Below are 13,037 nucleotides of genomic sequence, written 5' to 3'. Positions count from 1 at the left end.
CTCCTAATATCTTAAAACTATGACCCCTTTTACCTGTCAGTCCTTCCCTGGGGAAAGAGTCTCTGGCTATTGACTCTGTCCATTCCTCTCATTATCTTGTATACCTCGATCTGGTCACCTCTCTTCCTCTTTTTTTTCTCCAGAGAAAAAAAGTCCAAATTTGTCAGCCTTTTTTCATACCAGGCAGTATCCTGGTAAACCTTCTCTGCACCCTCTCCAAAGCCTCGTCTTTCCTGTAGTAGGGTGACCAGAACTGGACACAATATTCCAAGTGTGGTCTCCCCAGGACTTGTAGAGTTGTAGCAGAACCTCGCAGCTCTTAAACTCGATCCCCCGGTTAAGAAAGCCTATGGTGTTTTGGCTTTCATTAACAACCCTATCCACTTGGATGGCAACTTTGAGGGATCTATTGTAAAGGTTTGTCCTGCTCAGCAATGCAGGACACTGCTCTATGGCCTGTTACCCAAGACACCCACAGAGACAAACATTGACTGCACCTAGACGACCATCAACTCGGCAAAGCTCTTTTGTCTCCCCAAAGCTTGTTTTCCAGTGCAAGGAGCTGACCTTGACTGTGTTGATGGAGTTTAATTTGGATGAACGCAAGGCTTTTGCTAAAACAAACAAGGGCAGGACTTATATAATTAATGGAAGGGCCCCAAGTAGTATTGTAGAACGGAGACCTACAGGTGCAAGTACATAACTCTTAGCCAAAAAAGATGGAGTGGTTAAGAAGGTGTTTAGTACACTTATCTTCATTATTCAGATCTTTGAGTATAGGAATTGGGAATGTTACTTTGAGGCTGTACTAGACAATGGGGAGGCCTCTCCTAGAGTATTATGTCTAATTCTGTTTACTCTGCCATAGGAAGGATATTATCAAATTGGAGAGGGCACAGAAGAAATTTACCAGGATATTGCTGGAACTGGAGTGCTTGAATTATAAAAATAGGCTGGGAAACAAAAACAGAAGTTGCTGAGAAAAGCTCAGCAGGTCTGGCAGCATCTGTGAAGAGAAATCAAAGTTAATATTTCAGGTATGGGGATCCTTCCTTAAAACTGATGGCAGCTAGGAAATGCTAGTTCACAGGGTATATATGGAAAATGGGGAGATGAGGGGAAAAGAGAAGAAACATGGTAAGGAGTAAATAATTGGAATGGATAGAGCCCAAAGACAAATGAGTTGATAACAATCTGGCTGGAAGGGTGAATAGCTGTTAATGGAGACTGTTAGCCTGCCATCATACACTATCCATTGTTAGTCACTACGTGATAACAAGACCTTGTGAGAGAGATAGGGGGCTAGGACAGAGTCCTAGAGATGTACAGCATGGAAACAAACCCTTCAGTACAACCCATCTATGCCAACCAGGTACACCAACCCAATCTAGTCCCACCTGCCAGCACCCGGCCCATATCCCTCCAAACCCTTCTTATTCATATACCCATCCAAATACCTCGTAAGTGTTGCAATTGTACCAGCCACCACCAGGCTGGGACTTTTTTTCCACTGGACTTGAGGTTGACAGGTAACCTTTAGTGGTTCATAAAGATTCTTTTCCTGAGGATGAGAGTGTTCAAAATTGGCTGGCATATTTTTAAGGTGAGAGGATATTTTTAAAAGCTTTGAGGGGCAACTTTTTTTTAAAAAAAACACAATGTAGTTAGTGTATAGAATGAACTGCCAGAGGAAATAATGAAAGCAGTTACAGCTGGTACATTTTAAAGGCATTTGCATAAGTACTTGAGTAGGAAAGATTTGGGCCAAATTTAGTTTGGGAACATGGAGATGTGGACTAGTTGGACCAAAGGTTCTGTTTCCATGCTGCTGTCTCTATGATTTGGATAAGAATAGAGGTAGCATGTTTAGTAAGTTTGCAGATGCCACCAAAATTGGTACTATAGTGGACAGTGAAGATGGTTATCTACAAGTATAAGGGGATCTTGATCAACTAGGCCAATGCATTGAGGAATGGCAGAGGGAGTTTAATGTAAATAGAGTTGTTGCATTTTGGTAAGACAAACCAGGGCAGGACTTACACAGTTACTGACAGTACCTGGGGAGTGTTGTCAGACAGACCTTAGGGGTGGAGGTACATAGTTTCATGAAAGTGGCATGGTGAAGGCCTTCATCGGTCACAGCATTGAGCACAGGAGTTGGGACATTTGAAATAGTGCATACAATTCTGATCACCCTGTTATAGGAAGAGTTATTAAACTGGAAAAGGTTAAGAATGATTTACAAGAATGTTACGGAGACTGGAGAGGTTAAGTAGAGGCTGAAATTCCCTGGAATGTAGGAGGTTGAGGGGTGACCTTGTTGAGGTTTATAAAATTGAGGGGCATAGATAAAGTGAATAGCCAAGGCCTTTTCCTCAGGATAGGGGAGTCCAAATCTAGAGGGCATAGGTTTAAGGTGAGACAAGGAGGATTTATAAAAAGACCCGAGGAGCAATATTTTCAAAAGGATGGTGCGTATGTGGAATGCAATTGTACCAGCCACCACCAGGCTGGGACTTTTTTTCCACTGGAGCTTGAGGTTGACAGGTAACCTTTAGTGGTTCATAAAGATTCTTTTCCTGAGGATGAGAGTGTTCAAAATTGGCTGGCATATTTTTAAGGTGAGAGGATATTTTTAAAAGCTTTGAGGGGCAACTTTTTTTTAAAAAAAACACAATGTAGTTAGTGTATAGAATGAACTGCCAGAGGAAATAATGAAAGCAGTTACAGCTGGTACATTTTAAAGGCATTTGCATAAGTACTTTAGTAGGAAAGATTTGGGCCAAATTTAGTTTGGGAACATGGAGATGTGGAAAGAGGAAATGGAGAGTACAATTATTGGATTTAAAATAAGTTGGACAGGTACATGGATAGGCGAGGGATATGGGCCAAAAGCAGACAAATGGGACTAGTTCAGTTTAGAAAAACTGGGTCAGCATGGATGAGTCAGGCTGAAGGGTCTGTTTAAGTGTTGTTATGACTCTTGCAATAGTTTCATGCTTACAGGTGCTGGTATTCAAAGAACAAAGGAAATTACAGCACAAGAACAGGCCCTTCAGCCCTCCAAGCCCCTATCTAAACCTGTCGCCTATTTTCTAAGGGTCGGTATTCCTTTGCTCCCTGCCCATTCACGTCTGTCTAGATACATCTTCAATGATGCTATCGTGTCCGCTTCTACCTCCTCCACTAGCAACCCTGTCTATACCTCTCATGATTTTGTAGACCTCAATCAGGTTCCCCCCCCATCAACCTCCGTCTTTCGAATGAAAATAATCCTAACCTACTCAACCTGTCTTCATTGTTAGCACCTATGAAGCTGACTGATCCTGTACAACCACGTAAGGGGGCTTGAGAGATAAATAGGAGGATGGGGATAAATTGGGGGAGGGGGGGGCATAAATGGGGGTGGGGTGGGGATATATTAGGAGGACTGCCAGATTGGGTTTGAAGAAACAGATTCTCCTTAGAGCAAAACAGATTGAAGGGAGTGTGGCATATACCCATAGGATTTGACAAGTTTAAGTAAGGTAGATAAAAGTTATTCTTATTAATGTACAAGAATTAGGGGTGGGACAGCTCTAAAGACTATGGGCAAGAAATGCAAGACCAATATGAATATGAATTTTTCTTCATACAGCAACTCATCACCCACAAGGGTGCAGGAAGTGGAAACAATCAACTTCCAAAAGAAAATTGGTTAAGTACTTGAAGGAAGTAAACGTGCATGACTGCAGGGGCTGACTGGTTGCTCAGAGAGCCAGCACATACTGAATGGGTTGCTGTTATAAATGACTGCCTCACAGAAACAAAAGGAACACAAGATCAGTGAAAATGTCTCCCTAAATACCCGGAGTCCTCCAATGTCAGCATGATAGATTAATAAACATTCACCTTAAGATTTTCAACCTCCAGATAAATCACTATAATCAATGTCTACTCAGAACTAATCTGGCTTATTGGTGTTGGATGTAGGTTTGCACGCGGAGCTGGAAGGTTCATTTCCAGATGCTTTGTCACCTTACTAGGTAATATCTTCAGTGGGCCTCAGGCAAAGCACTGCTGATAATTTCTGCTTTCAATTTATATGTTTGGGTTTCTTTGGGTTGGTGATGTCATTTCCTGTAGTGAAGTCACTTCCTGTTCCTTTTCTCAGGGGGTGGTAGATGGGTCTAACTCGATGTGTTTATTGATAGAGTTCTGGTTGGAATGCCATGCTTCTGGGAATTCTCATGTATGTCTTCTCCTGGGATGGATGTGTTGTCCCAGTTGAAGTGGTGTCCTTCCTAATCTGTATGTAAAGATACTAGTGAGAGTGGGTCATGTCTTTTTGTGGCTAGTTGGTGTTCATGTATCCTGGTGGCTAGTTTTCTGCCTGTTTGTCCAATGTAGTGTTTGTTACAGTTCTTGCATGGTATTTTTGTAAATGACAAAGACAACAAGCAAAACTAATGTCAACACATGAAATGATATCACCAACCCGAAGAAACCCAAACATATAAATAGAAATCAGGAATTATCAGCCCAAGGCCCACTGAAGATGCTACCTAGTAGGGGGATGAAACATCTGGAAATGAACCTTGCAGCTCAGCAAGTAAACCTACATCCAAAACCTCAACCTGAGTTATAAATCTTCTCAAAACTCACTGGTTTATTGGTTTTGTGACAAAAATTAGAGGGGTTGAGGTACAGCTGACTTTCCAAAATGGATTTAAAAACAATGAAAAACAAGTTTTCATTTGAAAAAAGTTTAATGATATTACAGAATGATAATGGAATATCAGCAAGTGATCAACAATCTTTAATCCAAGACAAAATTACATAAATGCAAATTTGTTAATGTTTTACTCTTTAATTTATAGCCAGTTAAAATGTTGTGGTTGGTTTCCCTTGCATTTGGATCAGTTGTCAAGTGATATTTGGAAGCAATTTTACCAAATTTAGCCAGAATTTCCACTAAAGGCAGTGAAACCCCCTACCACTGCCTCAATGCCAGCTGCAGCCCCTAATCCAAATTGGAAGATAACCACTTTGGCATAGACTCATCTTGAGCCATTATCTGTTAAGCATTTTGAACATGGTCTATCTCTTTTAAATAAATAAATAAAACAATCAATAAAATACAAATAAAAAAAACACTGACCCCAATCTCATTTAATGAGATTGGAAAGTTTGGTCTCTGCTTTGTGATGTGTTAGCTGATTTCAGCTGAGAGTCAGCAGGTCAGTCAGTGTTCCTTCAGGCTGCTATTCAGTGCATCTGGCTGCAACTATACAAGACTGGAAATCGGACAATACCAGGCTCAAGCTCAAGTACAGTATCTCATCACAGACTCCTGTCCAAGTTACATCTAATTAATGGTTACCCAGGAGAAATGTTGGAGGACAAACCCCTGTGGATCTTCAGCAAACAACTGACACCTTTGGCGAGGGAAGGAAGAAAATGGGTAAAAATTATAAAAACAAGTAAATGCATTTGTGATAAGTAAGTCACAGTGAGACCAGGAAAATAAATCATTACCTTTTCAGATGCAAGCAAAATCAGGAAACCAACCTGGAAAGCAGACTGAAGTCTGATCAATCCTGAGAAGGGATTGGTACCCCAACCAAGATTTCTTCAGATTTCAAGTCGAAACTATCACTGGAGATCTGAAGGATCTCTCTCATATTATGTATGCTTTGGGAATAGAAATATTTGAAGGGATACTCAGACCTGTTACATTTGTGTACACAGTGAAGCTGCAATAAAATTGAAGAAATTAATGTGATACCAAATCTGAAGGAACCACTACAAATCACTAACAAATTCTGAAATTTGGAAATTTTGAAAATGCTTCAGAATCCAGGACAGTTAGGTTCACAATAATTGATGAGAAAGCTCAGACTATCACACAACATATATCCAAAATACTGGCATTTCAAGAGGGTTTTGAAAGGAATCTGAAATGCTTTTGATTAAGAAGAAATGTGTAGTGGATCTAACCGGATAATTTTTGAAAGTATTTTAACAGATATGATGGGCCAAATCATCTCCTTGGGTGCTTTGTCATTTCCTTAAGTCATATTCAGCTAATATACAAAGAAAACAACTTCATGCCAAGTCTGTCACTGCCAGCAGCTTGAGAAGACTGTTCAACTTCCAAAACTGGAGGCTGAAGAACTGCCTCAAAATACTAAACATCATGTATTATGGGTTCAACTGAGTTGACCAATATTCAGTGAAGTTCTTTTGTGAAACTCGAAGGCACTTGGAAATAAGCCATTTTGTATCCCACAAGCAGCAGGTCTGCAAATGAGATGATTGCTCCTAAAACCAAATAAAAGTTACAAAACAAAACAAATCTAATTACTTCTGTTTTTTGCAAAAGACAAACAGTGGTTCACCAAGAAATAAGAATACTTAAATACCTCACTTTCAGAGGAATAAAAATAATTACTTGGTAAACTGCACTCCTAAATTATAGTAATTTTTTTTTCAAAATAAAGACAATACAGGGTCCAGGATCAGCAATTCTGACTCAGTCTAATAGATTTTAAACTTCATTAATTGTCACTGCTCAAAGTACAAAAACAAAATGCTTCCAGATAGAAAATTTGACAATGTGAATTTTGCACAAGTACTGTAAATGACATCTCATTTAGGAAAATCATCCACGGTCCAGTAGAAAGCAAATGAATATGAGCAAAGGCAAGACATGGGGAAATGGGGAAATGGGAAAATAACCTGTTTGAGACATTGAAAGGATCATGGCAACGACCTAGAAGGATCAAACGCAATCAGCCCAATTAATAGCAAGTTTCAGCCTTTATTATTTCTGACCTGTACCAAATACAGGATGAGGGAGCCAAATAAATTTCATCAATAACTTGAAGAAAACTGCAACCCATCCCTTTGATCATCATCCAAAAGCATTTAATTGGAAAACAGGCAAATTAAAGGCTACAAGCTTCTCCACAGCCCGATAAAGATCTTTCACGCACATTGCAATTTATTGCACTTTATCAACACATTAACAGTAAACTGCTGTGAAGTACCTGTTCCTTTATTGTTTAGCAGCTAATCTGTAAAGTGCAAAATCTCACAAAGTAAATGTATGTTTTGGGTGCTAATTCAGGAAGCAATGTTTGGAAAACTGACAGGATCTAAATTTAATACTTCACCTCAACAATCCGCAAACATCCTCTTAATTTTCAACCATGATTTTGTGTTTAAATCAGAAACTGGAGTTTCATCCAACAAGCTTTTGACTCCAATAAGTAAATGTTAATAGCTGAGTCAAACTGATAGCTGCATTCACTGGAAGGTGTTCTGATGCAGAAGCAAAAGCTCGAATAACACATTTAACGAATTACAAATATACAAGATACTTTGTAAGTGCCTTCAAAATGAAAGACTAAGTTCAAAGCTTGTGCTGACTCCTTTCTGGTTACATGGCCTAATCTTTTAACTCTTCAGTTATAGTATTCAATGGGTCTTGCATATGATATTCTTGTTCAATGAACCTAGGCTTACTCTATATTCGGAAGGCTCTGCTGCATTTCTCACTCATGGAACTCCTAACATGTCTGCTTTTTCTCATCATCTAAAATGTTTCACAGACTTCGGGGCAAAGCTAGCACAATAGAATTTCAGTGTGCTTTACATGCTCTTGTGATACTCTTCCATCTAGAGCTGATGATCATGCAGCAACCAATGGGGTTTAGATATAAAGGTTGCATTTTGTGGGTCATTGCTGATGACTAAAACCCAATGCATGAGAATCAAGTTCTGCCACAGGCACCACACAGGACGTGTTGTTACAAGTTGTTGTTGTGGATAGCACCTGTTCCCAAGCTGCTGTAACCAGTTGTTGTTGTCATGGTGCATGACAACCAACAGGAGGTGCTCCTCTGCTTTCAGTTCCTGACTCCAAAAGCCAATGTTTGAGGGTCATCATGCCACACATAAAACTATCTATAAAATGGAGCTTTAAGCAGCCTATCGGTCACCTGGCTTCAGTTACTTCACTGTATAGAAAGTTCTTAGGTTGGCAACTGTCTTCCAGCCTGCTGACCAGCTTTATCCACTGAGGCTGCTTTTGGCTTTCATTGCATGGATCTGTGTTTCAAGAGAATTACTCAGTTTGTGATATTGCTCTGCCAAGATATGTTCATAACGCATCACATACAATGAAGACGAAAACGGAGTTTCTTTTCACAAAGCCTTTAAGTTGCCCATGTTTTAGAGCCAAACAGATATTAAAAACAAAAGGTCCCTAAATAACACCATGCGGAGTAGGAACCTAGAACACAATTCCCATTATACTGGAGATTTATGGATTTTTGCAGACAGCCTACAGTTGCAGAGCTCTCTGGCAGGCTGACTGAACAGCATTGAGATGTCAAGTAAGCAGCATGGTGGCTCAGTGGTTAGTACTGCTGCCTCACAGCACCAGGGATCTGAGTTCGATTCCAGCCTCAGATGACAGTGTGTGGAGTTTGCACATTCTCCCCGTATCTGCGTGGGTTTCCTCTGGGGGCTCTGGTTTCCTCCCACAGTCCAAAGATGTGCAGGTCAGGGTGAATTGGCCACACTAAATTGCCCATACTGTTCAGGGATGTGTAGGCGAGGTGCATTAGTCAGGGAAAATGTAGAGTAATAGGGAATAGGTTAAGGTGGGATACTCTGAGGGTCAGTGTGGACTTGTTGGGCCAAATGGCCTGTTTCCACACTGTAGGGATTTGTGTCTCTTGGCATTTGCTCATTAGTCATCTATTCCCATGTTTATTCCCCACTAGTTAATCTTCGTTCAAGCATGTTTGATCCCTCTGCTCACTAATCACTTTTTAAGCTCGAGTCATTTTTCCTTCATTTGCTTTGTCAGAAGTTGAAAAGTGATCTCTTATTGAACAGCATAATGCACCTAGGCAAACAACAGGCACTTGTACGAGATGTACTAATCTCTCAGATTCTAGAACACACTACTGGATGGTCAATTTTCATCAAAAGTTAGGGGCATTGATCAAACTGGAAGTTGAGCTCTCGATTATTCATCTCCTTTACAGTAATGAAAATGTACTTTTAAATAATTTGTAAAATCTAACTTTCCTACTTATAATACATTTGCATTTTTAACACTTTACATATTCAAAATATGTAAAGAAAGTAAATTAGAAAACAAATACACGATAAAAAATACCTGGCAAACACAGGCTGATTGGGAATTTAAAAAAGTGTGCTTCAGTGTCCACTTTTAAAACAGGAAGACAGATAGATATGTAATATAAAACATTTCAAATATTTTTAAAAATAAAATGATCTTTCAGATTCCTGGAAACAGACATGGTCCCTGCAAGTGTACAATCATTCAGACACAGCTCCATCAAGAAGAGCAGAGGAATCCTCGTTGTCTTCAGCACTGACTCGCCTGTACTCTGTATGGAACAAGAGTGCAAAGCAGCAAGCTTCCAAGCTACAGATAGCAGCCAACACCAATGTAGGAACTATTAAATAAAAAACATATGAATGCATGATTATTTCTTCAATAAACATGTATTACAGACACCGTGAAGCAGTCTATGCCTGTGTACAAGGTCTGGACAATATTCAAGTTGAGGCTGATAAGTGGCTAATAATACTTATGCCACAAAAGTGCTGGAAAATTACCAATGCAAGTGAGAATCCAACTATTTTCCCCATAATGATCAATAGCACTTAGTCACCAAATCCCCACGTCCCGAGATTCACCACTGACCAGAAACTGAACTGGACCAGGCATGTAATAGCAACATTAACAATCCAAAAACAGGGAACTATGTGGCAAATAACTCACCTGCTATCACTCCAAAGCCTGCACACAAACTTCAAGACACAAGTCAGGAGTATGATGGAATATTGTCCATTTCCTGAATGAGTACAGTCCCAATAACACTCAAGACGTTTGACACCATTCTCTCCACTTAGAACATTCACTCTCTACATCCCAGAAGTATTGGCAGTTATATGAACAATTGAGAGGATCCACTGAAGCCACTCAGCAGGCTTCTTTGAAAGTACCCTCAAAACCACAGCATCTGCCACTTAGAAGGTCAAGGGAAGATGATCCAGGCAGAAGTCTTGTAAACCTTCTGCAGACTGCTTCCAATACATTTACATTCTTCCTTAAAGGAGTCTTGTCATCAATCTAATACACAGTTAATTGTACTGATCCTTTCACACCACATAAGGAGCCAATTCTCATTCTCCCCCGGAGATTAGAAACATAGAATATTAGAGGAGGAGTAGGCCAGTTGGTTCTTTGCACCTGCTCCAACATTCCATATGGTCATGACTGATTATCTAATTCAGCAACTTGTTCCTGCATATCCTTTCATTTCTTTAGCTTGAAGAGCTACATCTAACACCTCCTTAAAAACTATTCAATATTTTATCCACAACCACTGTCAGAGAATTCCACACGCTCACCACTCTCTGGAGAGATTTTTCCATTCACTCCTAAATGACTTTACATGATATCCTCAGTCTGTGACTGAGGTTCTGGACTCCCCAGTCATCCTGCATTTATCCCATCTAGCCCTGCTAGAATTCTGTGTTTTTATTGGATCCTCCCTCATTCTTCTAAACTCGAGTGAATATAATCCTAACTGATCCAGTCTCTCTTCATACCACTCAATCTTATGCACCTCTTAGATCCCCTCTCAGCTTTCTCTGCTATAAAGAAAACAACCTGAACTTATACAGCCTTGCTTACAGCAGAAATGCAGCACCCCAGGCAACATCTTTCTTATATTGTAATAACCATAACTGCACACAGTACTCTATTACCTAACCACAGGTCTGCACAGCTTTCAAGTGACCTCCCCATTCTTATAATCTGTCACAGCAGTGAAAGATAGGACTCCCATATGGTTTCTTAACTACCTTGCCACCTTTATGAATCTGTGCACAAGCACCCCAAGATACACTAGCCCAATCCCATGTTCTTTAATTGTTCTTGCTGATTACTTGTGGGACCTTATCAAAAGCCTTCTGAAAGTCTAAGTAAACCATATTCACTAATTTCCTCTTATTAATTCCACTAATTACATCCTCAAAAATAAACTCCAGTAAATTTGTCAAGCATGACTGTATCGTAAACGGGGAGGTACGGTAGCTCAGTGGTTAGCACTGCTGCCTCTCAGCACCAGCACCAGGGACCTGGGTTCGATTCCCGCCTCGGGTGACTGTCTGTGTGGAGTTTGCACATTCTCCCCGTGTCTGCGTGGGTTTCCTCCGGGTGCTCCGGTTTCCCCTCTCAATCCAAAAATGTGCAGGTCAGGTGAATTGGCCGTGCTAAATTGCCCATAGTGTCAGGGTTAAATATAGGGTAGGGCAATGGGGCTGGGTGGGTTACTCTTCTGACCTGTTGGGCCAAAGGGCCTGTTTCCATACTGTGGGAATCTAATCTAAATACTCTCTGATCCTGTCACAGTTTTCCAAGTGGTCTGCTATTGAATCTTTTAGAACAGACTGCAGCTTTTCCCCCAATATCAATGTCGGGCTAAGCAGTCTATAAATATTCTCGGCTTTGATTTTTAAAAAAAATAGTGGAGTTGCAATAGCTACCCTCCAATTCACAGTCCTCAAGTCTAAAGAAATGTGAAAGCTGACCATCAATGCATCTACTTTTCAAGGGTCACGTCTGGGATGTAGTTTGTCAGGAACTGGGGAATTATTGACCTTTACTCCCCAACACTATTTCCATTGGTTCCTCTCTCTCATTAGACAGTGTTCCCCAAAATGTTTGAGATGTTATGTGAGCCCTCTGTGGTGAAAACAGAACCAAAAATGTATGTATTTAACTGGTCTGTCATCTTTGTTCCCCATTATAACTTCCCCTATTTATGAATGGAATGGACCTACATTTGTCTTCACTAATCTTTATCTCTTCACACACTTACAGAAGCTTTTACAGTTTGTATGTTCCCTGCATCATGTTCAACCTCCACCTTTCCCCTCTTAAATCTTTTCCTTTGATGAAATCTAATTTACTCCCTTGGATCTAAAACTATTGTTAACCTTTCTGGTTAGTCATTTGGTCCAGCTTTCCCATTTTATTCTTGTACCAGACAGGAATGAACAATTCGAGTGTTGTGCTGGAAAAGCACAGCAGGAGAGGCAGCATCCAGGAGTTGGAGAATCAATGTTTTGGGCATAAACCCTTCATTATTCCTGTGGCTCTTCTACCACAGGCTTATTAGACCATAACACATAGGAGCACAATTAGGCCATTTAGCCCATCAAGTCTGCTCTGACATTTGATCATGGCCAATATATTGCTCAATCCCATTCTCCTGTCTTCTCCCATAACCCTTGATCCCCTTTCCAATCAAGCACCTCTTAAACACACAACGACTTGCCCTCCATAGCCCCCTGCAGCAAAGCATTCCACAGATTTACTCACCACTGGCTAAAGAAATTCCTCCATCCCTCATTTCCAAGGGTCATCTCTTCACTCTGACGCTTCTCCTACTAGTGGAAACATCTTCTCCACATCCACTTTATCCGGGCCTCTCAGTATTCTGTAAGCTTCAATGAAACATCCCTCGTCTTTCTAAATTTAACTGAGTGCAGACCCAGAGTCCTCAACCACTCCTCATATGTAGAGAAGATTTGTAGCTCAGGTGCTCGTTGTTGTGGTTCTGTTCGCCGAGCTGGGAATTTGTGTTGCAGACGTTTCATCCCCTGTCTAGGTGACATCCTCAGTGTTTGGGAGCCTCCTGTGAAGCGCTTCTGTGGTGTTTCCTCCAGCATTTATAGTGATTTGTATCTGCCGCTTCCGGTTGTCAGACCCAGCTGTCCGCTGCAGTGGTCGGTATATTGGGTCCAAATCGATGTGCTTGTTGATTGAATCTGTGGATGAGTGCCATGCCTCTAGGAATTCCTTGGCTGTTCTGTTTGGCTTGTCGATAATAGTAGTGTTGTCCCAGTCGAACTCATGTTGCTTGTCATCTGAGTGTGTGGCTACTAGGGATAGCTGGTCATGTCGCTTCATGGCTAGTTGGTGTTCATGGATGCGGATC

The 13,037-nt window shown here is 40.8% G+C and overlaps 1 protein-coding gene across 4 annotated transcripts in view; it reads right to left on the bottom strand.

Moving 5' to 3' along the window:
• Positions 1–8,619: 8,619 nt before the first annotated feature.
• Positions 8,620–13,037, bottom strand: part of slc49a3 (solute carrier family 49 member 3) — a 95,814-nt gene continuing 91,396 nt past the window's right edge. For all 4 annotated transcript variants that reach the window (XM_043674549.1, XM_043674546.1, XM_043674547.1 and 1 more), the window contains one exon: positions 8,620–9,479. In XM_043674549.1, the coding sequence (XP_043530484.1) occupies positions 9,340–9,479 (140 nt within the window). In that variant the 3' untranslated portion in view covers positions 8,620–9,339. The remainder of the gene's footprint in view (positions 9,480–13,037) is intronic.

This window comes from Chiloscyllium plagiosum, chromosome 32, assembly GCF_004010195.1.
Source record: "Chiloscyllium plagiosum isolate BGI_BamShark_2017 chromosome 32, ASM401019v2, whole genome shotgun sequence".
NCBI classification, from domain to species: Eukaryota; Metazoa; Chordata; class Chondrichthyes; order Orectolobiformes; family Hemiscylliidae; genus Chiloscyllium; species Chiloscyllium plagiosum.
The sequence above is the reverse complement of the archived record's forward strand: the minus strand, read 5'-3'. Positions and strand labels throughout refer to the sequence as shown.